Genomic DNA, 13,085 nt, shown 5'->3' on the forward strand with positions numbered 1-13,085 from the left:
AAGTAATAAATGTTATTTGCAGTTAACAATTTTCTTTTTTCTTTATTACAATATTTATGGCAAGACTAGGTATTTTGGATGTCTTTATTTGTAAATCTCCAATTATGAAAGTGTTTGAAGGTGTATTTTTTAATATAGAAATAATATAATAATATAGAATATAGATAATATAGAAAAAATATATAGCTTTGTATATATTATAGTTGATAATTCAACCTCGTTTACATTTCGTGTCAAACCAGTATTAGGTTCAAAAGTCAGGTGAAGGCTAATTATTTACCTGGCCCTAAAATATTTTAAATAGCCAAAGAAATATGACAGGCAACTGCCCTATGACCTCTTTAAAGCGAAAATTCACTTAACGAAACACGTGATATTATCATAGATTGTTATTTTACATGTATTTTAAGGCATATTTTTTTTAAGTACTTACTTTTGTCCGTCTTTTCCTAAATTGAGTGAACTGGTTCTAATCGCTTGCCGCCGATGTGGTGTATGGCCTGGTGATTTTTGGACTTCTCGTAAGACTTCTGGATCCGGTTTAAGGTCTATTGGTGATGGCGGCTCTACGTATACCTGCATTTTTAATAAAATATGATCAAATGTTAAACCCTGCATTGGCTTTAAATAATAAATGAATTTATATTTCTAAATATTTTTAGGGCTGGACTTTTATTTTATATATACCTTTTATGGGCTTTCATTATATACCTATTACTTTTAGTAGGTATGATATATCTGAAGTTAAAAAAAAATCTGTAGATAGAAAACAAAAAAAGACACTTTTTAAGAGAAAATGTACTACTATAAATTATGCCTTGTAAACTTACCTCTGTAGTGTGATGAGTATTATGCTCCTTATAGTAATTATGTCTCCAACTGGCCGGTTGACATTCCGAGTCACTCAGCGCACTCGAATCGTCACTTTTGAGTCCTCTATGAAATATCCTCTTCGCTCTACCTAATTTTGACTTAGAACTTTTATTGCTAGATCCCATGCTGCCATCTGATGCGTAACTAGAACTGTCGTCACCGAACGGCGCGTGGAGTACGAAAGATTGTTCTACAGGAGCTATAGGAGAAGGTGGCATGATCGTCATCGGTGAAGGCGGCTGGGTTCTGATAGCTGGTGTATGCAAGGGCGAACTGTGAAAGTCTGGGAAGGGAAATGCCGACGGTGTTGTTGGCGTCATATCTATGTAATTCAAGTCTGGATATTTATCTTGCACGTCCAGAAAATGCGGCGACGACACGATAACCTCCGTTCTATTCTGCCGTTTTCTTCTTCTCGTTTTGAGAGATTCGACTCGTCGAAGGAGAGCTTTTGCTCCATCCCGTAATCGTTCAGATCCTGTTCGTCTAAATCTAGTTCCTGTGTCCTCTTCATCTTCTTTATCGCTTGGTAACTGTATGTGTGTCTGTTGACCTGGCACTGTTAATCTAAAAAAAAGTTTAATTAAACATTTATGAGTTCATCCTACCAGGATAGAATATTAGCAGGTATTAATACAATATAATTAGTGGTCCGTAACTGGAATCTATTAAAAACAATGAGTAAAGTCGTATCAAACATGTAATATTTCATTTTGACATTTAATTAAAAGATGTTGGTAATCCAAGCTACGAATGAATAGATTCATTCTACAACTTACAAACTCGGGGTCGAATATAGAACTTTAATTAACTTTCTTGTAGAACAAAGGATAATCTCGGGTAAGCCATGTTATTTTCAGCCTTGTAATAAAATAAAAGTGAATAGAATGAGGCGTTTTCTTTAAGCAAAAGATATGGCTATTCCAGCTTTCCTACAACCATTTGATGACAGCAAACACTATTCACAACACCAAGAAGATTCTGTTTTCATTATTTGTATTTTTCTAAATTTAGTCGGTAAAATAGTACTTTTCGTTTTATATTTAACACCTGTCTCTATTCCTAGGTACAAATTGTTAAAACGGGTGTCATTATGTTTTGCAACATCCGAGACACCATAACACAAAGTATCAGTCAGCTTATAATTTATTTGCTGCGAATCAAAAATGATTTACAAATAAAAGAACATCAAAGGCCCGTAACGAAGGTAAAATTATCGCGTCATCCGAACGAATTGAAGGTTTTCATCTCGAATGTAAATCTGTTTGATCAGATTGCTCTGAAAGGTAGCAATTAACGACGATTTATAAGGCAAACGACGTTACTGCTATTAATGCAATATATTGTACTCGAAATTTTGGATGGAGAAAGTCGGATATAGATAAATTAATTACACGTTACAGATAATCGAATGAGATTTGTTATATCATTCCTTATATAATGCTTGCGAATAATAACTGCAACATTTAGTCACGTTAGCGTTATGATTTATGATGCATCCATTTTAAGATGTCTGATACTATTTTGTTGATGATAGTATCGATGTTTTAGAGCGACATGCTGTGCTTAGCATAAGGAAAGAAAAGAATAATTCAAATGTAGGTAATTAATTTAAGACTTCGACTTTTTAAATTTGAAATATGAATACAATCCATCGTACGCAATTAAGCTGAAAAGATTTTAAATAGAAATGTCATATCTACGTCTTTCTATTCCACAAGCGTTAGTAACTTTAAATAGCTCACGCACCCACATAAAAAATGTAACGTTAATTTTTAAAGGTCATTCACTAAAATGAGTGTCCTCAAACATCGAGTTTAGGGAAAGTTAAACAAAACCTTAATTTTATAACTTCAGAAGGTCGCTAAGTGAACAGCACAATAACCTCGAATACTTTACCGCACTTAAAGCATTCTTTGTCGTACTTGGTCGTGGAAGACGGAACTTTGAAGAATGTGGACAAATAGTTTTTATGCAGAATATATTATCACGCTAGTAAGGTGCTGAATCTCAAGGACCGTTTACTAATTATTTGTACATAAGTATTTACTTTTTCAAATACATTATTTGTCTTTGTGGGTACATAATTATTATTGTAGATTATTTAAACTAGAAGACATTAAATTAACAAATATATGAAACGATAACGTTCGTTGGTACTTTAAATTTAATTTCTTAATCTACATTAACAACTTGATGCGATCAATTTAGTATTCGTAACATAAATATAATAATTATTAACCGCTTTTTAACAAAGAAATCAAAATAAACTAAACGTTTATTGCTATCTAATGCTGAAGAGTTCATTTAACTTTTGATTAATCATTTCACAACGTTGATTCCAAATTTAAAAGCGGATCATCAAAATTAATAACAGACTTAACGGTGTTGCCATCAAATTCGTAACATGCCCTTTAATTAAAAACGGTGTTTTAATTTACAAATCGTTTGGTCGTGTGAAGAACAGATTTTTGGTGTTACCCGTCCGGTCATTAAGTAAATTTCGAATTTGAACAATTAATCATATTAAAAAGCTTTCCGCTCTAAAAATCTAACGCCCTTTTATAGGTTATTGTGGTGACGCAATGCGTCTCGGTGAGTTGCCAGTTTGTGTGTTCTTTTTTGTTAAATTCTTGATCATTTTATAATATAACATAAAGGAGGGGTTTAAAGGAGGTTTTCTCCTTTGTTAATGATCTGCATTATTTATTTTTATGTAGTGTGCATTTATTTATCTACATAGTGTCATGTTATGCTTGTCTAATACCTAATACTAGTATTGTTGAAATATAAATTTTAATCTACCTGTAGTTTTCAAACAACAATGTATTTGGAAATACTACCTACCTCTTATAAAAATAGCGTAGCGATGACATTTTCAGAAGTAATTCATGATCTAAGTTGGAATAAAGATGTCACCACCGATTGTTATTCGACCAGCACAAACTAACTCCAAAACAATATCAACTCAAAACAGCTTTTCCAACATAAATTTTTAGACCGTTATCAATGCAGCCATGCGGAAGGCAAGTAACCATTATTTCCTACGGTTTAGCAATCCGAAATAGAAACGTGATAGGTGAAGGGCTGAGTAGGTACCCCAAATTGTAACTAGAGCAAACAGCCGGTAGGCATAATTATATATAATTTGTTTGGTAATTTTAGTACCGAGAACTAATGGTCGTTGGTGCTATGGGAAACTTATGAAATGTTCGCGATTAGATGATAATTGAATTTATAGATTACTGTATGCTGCGGTTTTGCCCGTAGTACATATTATATTATAGCACTCAATTATCAAATAAAAAAATCGGTCCAGTAGGTAGTTCTTTTGTTTTGTTGGGAAAATTTAGCTTCATTGATAGATAGATAGATAATACTTTATTGCACACAGATATTTACAGGAAAACATATATAAACACAAACTGTTAAAATAAAAATAAAAATTATCATATAATTCTCTTTACCCGATTTTTTCACTTAATTTCGATAAATTGTACCTTCTTCGTGATCCACATTTTTTTCTGCATTTTACATTTTTCCCCAAACATTTATATAAGTTTTCCTAGACTGTAAAATTTAATTAATTTCTGGGTAATATTTTGTTTATATTATGATAATATGTGATGGTTACAGATGTATAAGAGATTATTTGTAGCTACAATAAAAAAGAACTTACATGGAAAAGTTTTTTTCCAAGAGTTCTTTAATAAAATTCTCTTCAATAAAATTGCATGTTTTAATATTCTTGTAAGTCGTAAAAATGTACGTTACACTTACAATACGACGTTTAGTAAAAATCCTATCAAATAAAGATGTGTGAAATAAACACAAAATACCGGCTCCATTAATTTTGACAGGTTAAGTATGACAGATAAACAAAGTCGTCTATTACTGTACAAATATTGTTAGAATCTTAAAGTGTTGTAGGTTGAAAATGTGTAAACGATGGGAAAATATATATTTAATATAATGTATGGTTATAGTAGGTACATGGTATTTTAGTTTTGGTAAAAATATGTAGATAATTAATAAATTATACATTTAATAGGTACCTATATAATGTCGCATTTAGGAGATAAGGCATTAAAACTCTTTTAATAAGTCTTAGTAAGATAACAGAATGTACCGTGTTCACTGTTTGCCTTATTCTCATCATCATCATCATCATCAGCCCATATATGTTCCCACTGCTGGGACACAGGCCTCCTATGAGGGTTTAGGCCATAATCCACCACGCTGGCCAAGTGCGGGTTGGCAGATGTCACATGTCGTCGAACTTTTGATTCTTAGACATGCCGGTTTCCTCACGATGTTTACCTTCACCGTTTTAAGCAGTGGTGATGTAATTCACATGTGCAGATAAATTGAAAAATCAATTTATTTCCTGCACGCTCGCCCCGCCCCGGTCTCGAACCTCGACTTATCGATTTTGAAGTCCGAGGTTCTCACCACTGAGCCACCACTGCTTTTATTCTATTTTCAATTAATTATATTTTTTTAAAGTTTTTTTTAAAGTGTATGCTTTTGCGACCTTATTTTAGGATCTCAATAAACCAATTCCATAATTTGCTCGAAAAACATAATTCAAAGCTACTAAGATGTTATTTGTTCTTTGATGTTTTGGTTCTTAAGAAAAAAAAACAGAGTTTTTTGGATGTCATTTTCAACTTCACGACGTTTATAAATTGTCCTTTTTTATATTTACCGAAAAACAAAGATTCCCAATTCTCCGCAAATTTATCGTTTTTTTTTATGTCTTTATTTTCAAAAACAGCTATCCGCTTCTGATAACCATCAATGCGATCTTATCACTCTAAAGTACATACAACATATTTGTTCACAACACACATCGCACGATAGGGTCAGCATAAAAGTATTTTTCTATTACGCAAGCATTGTGCTGCTGTCTGTACATAACAATTACAAGAGATCAAGTAGCGTGCGCCGGTCGACCATTACGAGTTAGTAATTGACAATGGTCAACCAAATTAGGTTGAACTTTAAATTCGTAGCAGTGTTAGGGCTATTTCACATGCATATTTGTCATTACGATTCATACTTCGCTTGAATGGGACTGTAAAAAGAGTCTCATAGATGTATATTAGGATAAGGGGAATTTTGACTTGTTACCAACATTTCAAATTTGTGATTTCTTAAAACTGTATAATATGTACTAATTATAAGATATCATTTAAAGAGAGTATTTAGCATTGGTATGCTTTTGTTTGTGTTAAGTCCGACAGTATATGTTATATTTCACGCAATAACTGTTGGCGTAGAATCTTTTCGTCTGATATAAAACTAACAAAGTCTTACACAATTAACCACATATTGTTAATTGTTCGTTACCTTTACCTCCCACTTCTCAGTGACGTACTACATTACAAGTAAAAACAAAAATTTATTATGAGGTTTTCGCAATTTCTTCCTCCCTATACGGGTAACACAAGATTATTCAAATACTTACTCAAATTTATCGAAAACTTTACCCTTATAATCTCCAATTTGCATGGTCACACGATTTCGTTCAGGATAGCTATTAGCAACTAACGTATAACCAATATTAATATTAAGCTTTCCCCCGGAGTTTGTAAAGCAATTTCGACTAAGTGACGTGATTTTACGCACGCCTATATTTTAGAGTTTAAATCAATTAAGAAATTACGCTGTGTAACTATGTAACATATTTATGAAAGATACGATATATTCATTAGGTTAATTGTAGTGAGAGGTAGTAGGTTAAATTATTTATGTTAATATTTTATAGCGCTGAATAGATAATCAGTTTACATAGACTAATTAATATGGACATTAATATAGACATAATATAAATTAGTCTATGGAAAAGGCAAGGTGATGCTTCTTAAAAGCAAATGAATGAAAAACGATCTTTATTGTTAGATTGCTAATAGTTTATTCCGACAACGTCGAAGAAATCTTTAGCGACAATCGTAATCTTAATAAATCTTTAACTATTTTATGTATAAACAGAGTTTACTAGTTTAATGATTTTAGCTATTTTATTGTCTTGATTATATTATATTTTAATTATCAGTCCGCTGGTTTGTTTTCCTAACAAAATACGTAAATGAACATTCACCCTAACATATAAATGCAAGGTGTAAAAGGGGTCAACACAAACTGGTCGTTGTTAAAAGAAAGACGAGCCTTTGTATCTAACATTTCAATCAGCTTTGCGCAATCAAGGGCCAATTTGATGGCTCACCTTTCATGCTTTCCAATAGGGTTGTCAAAAATAGTGAAATAGTCTATGAATAGTCTAGTTATGTTACCTATTGATAACTTCGTAGTTTAATATTACGAGAATTGGTATAGAAACATTCATTTTCGGAGTGCTAATAATATTATGAGCGTATTAAGTCGTACATTATGCAATTTATTAAATCAATAATGTCCTTATTTATTTAATATCAGTGATTTCAGATAAGATATTAATTTAAATTTCAAACCATATTTAAAGTTGGTAAGGGCATATAAGGATATTTATTAATTAATAAACTGTCAGTCATAAATGCAATCCGATTTTAATGAGAGCATTATATAAATGTTAAGTGGCAACCCTATTTCGTACTCTCATTAACACGACAGCGGGTGATTAGGGCTATTGTATGAGATATTTTATTAATTTCTTTGTTGGTTTATTGATTGATGCCTTGTCTGATGGTGGATGATTATGTATGAAATTAAAACGCTTTGAGTGTTGTTTGTTATTAAAATTTTCATGTAGTCTAATATGTTTCGTGCACTCGATTGGCTGTATACTTTATAATTGTGTATACTTGTATAATTGACATGTACCAATTAGTTTCTATTAGATACCGATGTTTTATATGATGTTTTTAGGTTAAGATTGTGTATTAGATAAAAAGTGTAGTTAACGAGCGTATGTTTGGTTCCCTTAAAGGGCATTACAGTTTTAATTGAGTCGTAAATATGTTTCTTTTATTTAAGAAATTGTATTACACTTATCTCATTAAATAATTTTATGATCTACCAGACTCTCGTCCCGGCTCCGTCCGGATATCAAGATTCCTGTTTTACCCCAAGGGAGCATTTAATCGGGATAGAAAGTATCCTATCACCCAAGTCAGCTCATATCCTGACTGTATACCAAAGTTCATAAAAATCCGTTCAGTAGTTTCAGCGTGCTTGACGGACAAACATCTTAGCAAACTGACATTTACAATATTAGTTTTTTATACAATAGAGAATTAAGAAAAGGTTTGCAACTGACAATTGCGGAAAGCGTCTTTGTTTTATGCTATGTAGTGATCAATGTGATAATACATAGAGTATTATTAACCCAAAACAAGTGAGTGCCATTTAACAATAACTTGTTTTGTCTATAAGACCTAGAAGCACTTCGCTCGAGGCTACAGTCTTCTCTTAAGTGTTCTTCCACTGTTCCAAAAACAATTAATGCCTTCCAGTAACCTTTCATTCATAATAATTTATCCAATATCGATTAGTGGTAGAAAAGGCAGATGGCGTGTAAGTTACTCATTGCATCATCAATCGATTTGATTACTTAGTCTATGTTTAATTACTACTGCAATTACAAAGAGGGTAAGAATTTAGTTTTTACAATATCCCTTTGCTATATTTTTATTTTATCTCTTTCCTTGTTAGTGTGTTATTTTACACATTTTCTCTTTCTATTTTGCATTAAACGTCAGTAGTACTTACAAGTCCGGTTCAACGTCCGTGTAGTGCCCATCTGCGTCCACCAGCCCCACCCTGATGGTGGGCAGGGTTTCGTCCTCGTCATCTTCTATCTCCCCCCGGGCCTCCCTTGCTTCTCTCTCCGCGAGCGCTCGGGCCGCTATGACCTAGAATTGTTTCAGATCTATGTTATTACAACACCATTTTATGCATATAGTTTACAAACAAACAGACATTGTAACGTAATAAATAAATACGACAGCGTTGTCATTATTGTTCATTGTCATGAAACAGCTTTCTTCACGAAGTGAAAAACATGTATATTTAGACATAGCTACTATTAATGTATACTATTATAAGCGATTAGTAACGATCAAAACTTAACTTTTTGACAAATTTAAACAGACTTCATATTTCATAAAAAACTCACACATTAATACGCTATTATTATTAATCCTGTTCTACATTATATGTAACATTATAACTACAAATTATTCGTTACTTTCTTGTGTTTGGTTTCACGCGAGTATTATACATTTAGCGAGTATTATAGACTCTGAGTCTCCCCGTGACCACGCTCGCTGTAAAGTGTTCGAAACGTCGGGTTAATAATATAATGAATAAATCGCGTTTAAAATCCGTTGAAAAGTTTTTAATTTCTATTCGTTACTTTTTCTTTATGTCATAGTCGGCAATGGAGCTGGTGGGTCGCTTGATGGTAAGCGCTACCACCGCCCATGAACATTTGGAAGGCGTAAGGTCAATTGCCTTTCGCCTCCACAAATGGATTGTCAACTTTAATTGGGATGGGATTAGGAAAAGATTGATGAAGGAATAAGGAAAGGGATATGGGCCTTCATATAAATATACCAATATCATATAAATATACGAATATCCCATACAAAATTAACAAAGAACCGAACAAACCTGAAGCCTCCTTTGTGCTTGTGGTGTGATCTCCACAACCCTCGACCATCTTCTCGACTTCCTTTCATATTGCCATTTATCGCTCAAAGCACACTGCTCATCATCAGAGTCGTTCTGTAAATAAATACATTTCGATATATCTAAAAGTGATATACACCTTTAAAATAAAAGCGTTAATTAAAACGATTCAAATGCAAATAATACGAGTATCATCGTAATACATTCACATTGCAAAAGCGTGCATAATAATACTTCGATAGTAATACAATATTACATCTAAATGTTATTCCATTGAACGGAGTTAAGATGTTAAGCTTAAGTGACGTATTAAATAACCAAATGATATAAATAAGCTAACTATGAATAACTTTATTAATTACGCCAGAGCCAAGAGCTCAAGATATAGTGGTTGCGTATTGAGATATTGCAATAGCTTACGTCTTGCCGAAGCTCCATTGTATGAAAACTATTTTCCGTCTAGATTACCAAGATTTTGCGGTATGCGAATGGCATTTCGCATTTCATATTCACTATTGTGAATTGCTGCTATATTAGTGTTGTGAAATATGGAGATATTAAATTTAACTTACGTCTGTATAGATTTAGGTGTTTAACGAAAATGGATAGCAACATGCGATGTTTATGTGTACTCGGGTGTTATTTTGATTGAAAACCAGCCTTTAATACGGACTTACCTAAAGTATAAAATAATTTAATCAGATTAAAGGACCAAAAAGTGAGAATATTAGGTAAGAAATTATTAGTAATTACTACACATGGAATTAAAAAAATATCTATTAATTGTCACAGTTATCAGTGAAGTTAATTTTTTTTTTTATCTAAACTGTTTTTCAAGTTTCGACATAAATTGATTGTCCGTGGTGGTAAGTGTAGTTAGATAATAGATTATACAATTGCAGCTTCAAAATCTCTATTTCCCCAATATTTTAAGGATATTTACAATAATAGGATAAAATATAATATTCCAATACAAATTTACGAGTAGAAATCCAACACGTATAATGAAGCAGATGGTAAGGGACTGTCTAGACACTAGACGTTTCGCAATTGTTTATATTTCATGAGAAACACTGAAGAACATCTATTCAGACATTATTCGTTTGTCTTGTTCTACAGACCGTATATAAATGTATATTGTAAATGTTTATTACTATCTATTGTAATGAGAATAAATATTTTTCGGATGAACCTACTACTCTTATCTTGATAACAAATATAAATTGTTTGTTTCATCAATGAATACTGAATTCTAACTCGTACGCAGAATTACAATTAATAAAGCCTCATTGAATTATTGTATGCGTTGTAGTAAATTATTTTTTCACCTGTTTTTTGTCACTCATTTAGATTCACAAAACGGTCATAAATTATGATATCATATTATGATATTTATGGGGATATATCGTCTTAATTATAATTAATTAAAAAGCTTTGACAGCTATTAAGCTAAAATCTATACCAACATATTGTGTATGCCTGCAGAACATTCCTATTTTTCCCATATTAGGTAAGGTTAAAAATGGTTGCCTGTAAAGTCGGTTTTACGGGCGAAGATTTTACGTGACAACGTCTTTTTCTCGGTAGAATATTTATTGATATGAATATTATTAAATTGCACAATAGGAACAAGGAATTGAATGAAAATAAAAATTGCACAAATTTTAACTATAGAAAATATATTTTGTTTACTAAAAAGACAGAGACAGAGACACAAGCACGCGCCGATTCAATGTGCCTAATTCTCTAGTGCTGCGCGCGCGGCGGACCGATCATAGTTCGGTGACTCATCGTAACGTTACCGGGCGTTACACTTTTTCATGAGTGACTCCGAGCCGCAACCTAATTTAAGACCTTGTCACGTCAAAAACTTTTATATTTTATCTAGAATCTAAGACAAAGCATGTAGTCAAAGCCGTTAGCTATATAGAGGATAATATATTCCAACTAAACCATACTCAAGTAAAACTAATTCGATCACAGTGTAATCAATTATTGCCTCCCGTTTTGATCCGATGGCTCTAAACACAGTTATAATCCAATAAACCGGATTATCCGAGGCTATCCTGAATAACATTGATATTGGACCAATCATTTATTAGATTACGAGCTGAAGGTTAGGCCAATTCAGATCGACCTATTCATAGATTCCATATTGTTAGAAAATATGTTGCAATTCTGACTTGTATCTGATACTAGACGCTCGTGCCGTCTCCGCCCGGATATCAAGATTCCTGTTTTTTCCAAAGGAACATTTATTCGGTATAAAACGAATCCCATCACCAAAGTCAGCTCATACCGTGTCTATATACCAAATTTCATCATAATTCATTCAGTAGTTTCAGCGTGATTGACGGACAAACATCCAAACAAATAAACTTTCACATTTATAATATTAGTGTGAAGTGTGATTAATTTACAGTTTCACCATGCGTCATGTAATTTTAGTTTATATAAATAATTTTGTATAATTTCAATCGGACAACGAAATAACCTAACACAAAAAAGCCAGATGTTTAAAATGCCAGTGTAAATATGAATTGCCTACGTGATATAAAATATATTAGTGAAAAAGAAACCAAAATCTTATGAATGGTTCCAATTAGATTAAGATATGTTTACTAGGTAGAACAATAACATACAGATGAATGATTAAACTGAAAACCACAGCAAAAAATACTTTATTCTCAGCTTTAATGCGTATGATATAGTACGGATAGTCTTAATAAGAGCCTTCTGGGAAATCAGTGGGTGGCTAATGAAATCTTGGAAAGACAACTTGATTGAAGTGTCGACAGCTCGCTTTTAGTTTAGAAAAAGTTAAAGGTTTAGTTGCTAAAGGATATTACATTCTTAAGTTTCATTTAGACGGCTTTATTAAAACTTGAAGTTGCGCATTCAAGAACTTCGGATGATCTCGACATTATTAAGTTTTAGTATTTACGTTCTAAGTGATTTCAGAGATTGGTTTGGTTGTTAAATTTCTACTGGCATTGTATTCGGGCGTATAATGACGGTAAATAAAAGATTTTGTTATTTAATATGGCAATGTTTATATTAATTGTCTGTATTATTAATTATCTGTATTAGCCTGAAATATTTTTGTTGTTCGCTCGCTCTCTTGCTCCTCAGTGTATAAGATGTAACTAAGATTTGCTAAAAATATTAAATTCATAATTGTTTGGAATTTGCGTTTCATTCATTAAAAACAACAGCATTAAATTTGCCTTTTTTAATTTATCTTTAGGGATCTATTTGGAATTTGTATTGTATTTTGCAACGTTTCTGAAAAAAGCCCATCCAAATCGAATGTTTTCATACATTTTCATTGATATGTATGATAATCTAATCAGTGCTCACACTAATGAGATTATGTGATCGCGTTGAATGTGAAAGCTCAATTATTTTGTAAGCCTACGTCCATTTTCTCTTACCGCATAGGAGCAATGTATCCTCACAGGTGGACACACCTCATTGTTGGCCCGTCAAAGCCTTGTTAGAGTGAATGAGCCATTTAATCATCTTATTTTTCGCTCGCACCAATTTGTAAGAATGACGGGCCAGATGCAGTGATACGGGGA

At 32.5% G+C, this 13,085-nt stretch overlaps 1 protein-coding gene across 3 annotated transcripts in view; it reads right to left on the minus strand.

The window, feature by feature from the left end:
• LOC119829201 (rho GTPase-activating protein 7) overlaps window positions 1-13,085 on the minus strand; it is a 212,828-nt gene that overhangs the window by 11,553 nt on the left and 188,190 nt on the right. For all 3 annotated transcript variants that reach the window (XM_038351603.1, XM_038351604.1, XM_038351605.1), the window contains exons 4-7: window positions 9,487-9,600; window positions 8,584-8,726; window positions 831-1,440; window positions 434-576 (exon numbers count right to left, since the gene is read on the minus strand). In XM_038351603.1, the coding sequence (XP_038207531.1) occupies window positions 434-576; window positions 831-1,440; window positions 8,584-8,726; window positions 9,487-9,600 (1,010 nt within the window). The remainder of the gene's footprint in view (window positions 1-433; window positions 577-830; window positions 1,441-8,583; window positions 8,727-9,486; window positions 9,601-13,085) is intronic.

Source organism: Zerene cesonia, chromosome 9, assembly GCF_012273895.1.
Source record: "Zerene cesonia ecotype Mississippi chromosome 9, Zerene_cesonia_1.1, whole genome shotgun sequence".
Taxonomy (NCBI): domain Eukaryota; kingdom Metazoa; phylum Arthropoda; class Insecta; order Lepidoptera; family Pieridae; genus Zerene; species Zerene cesonia.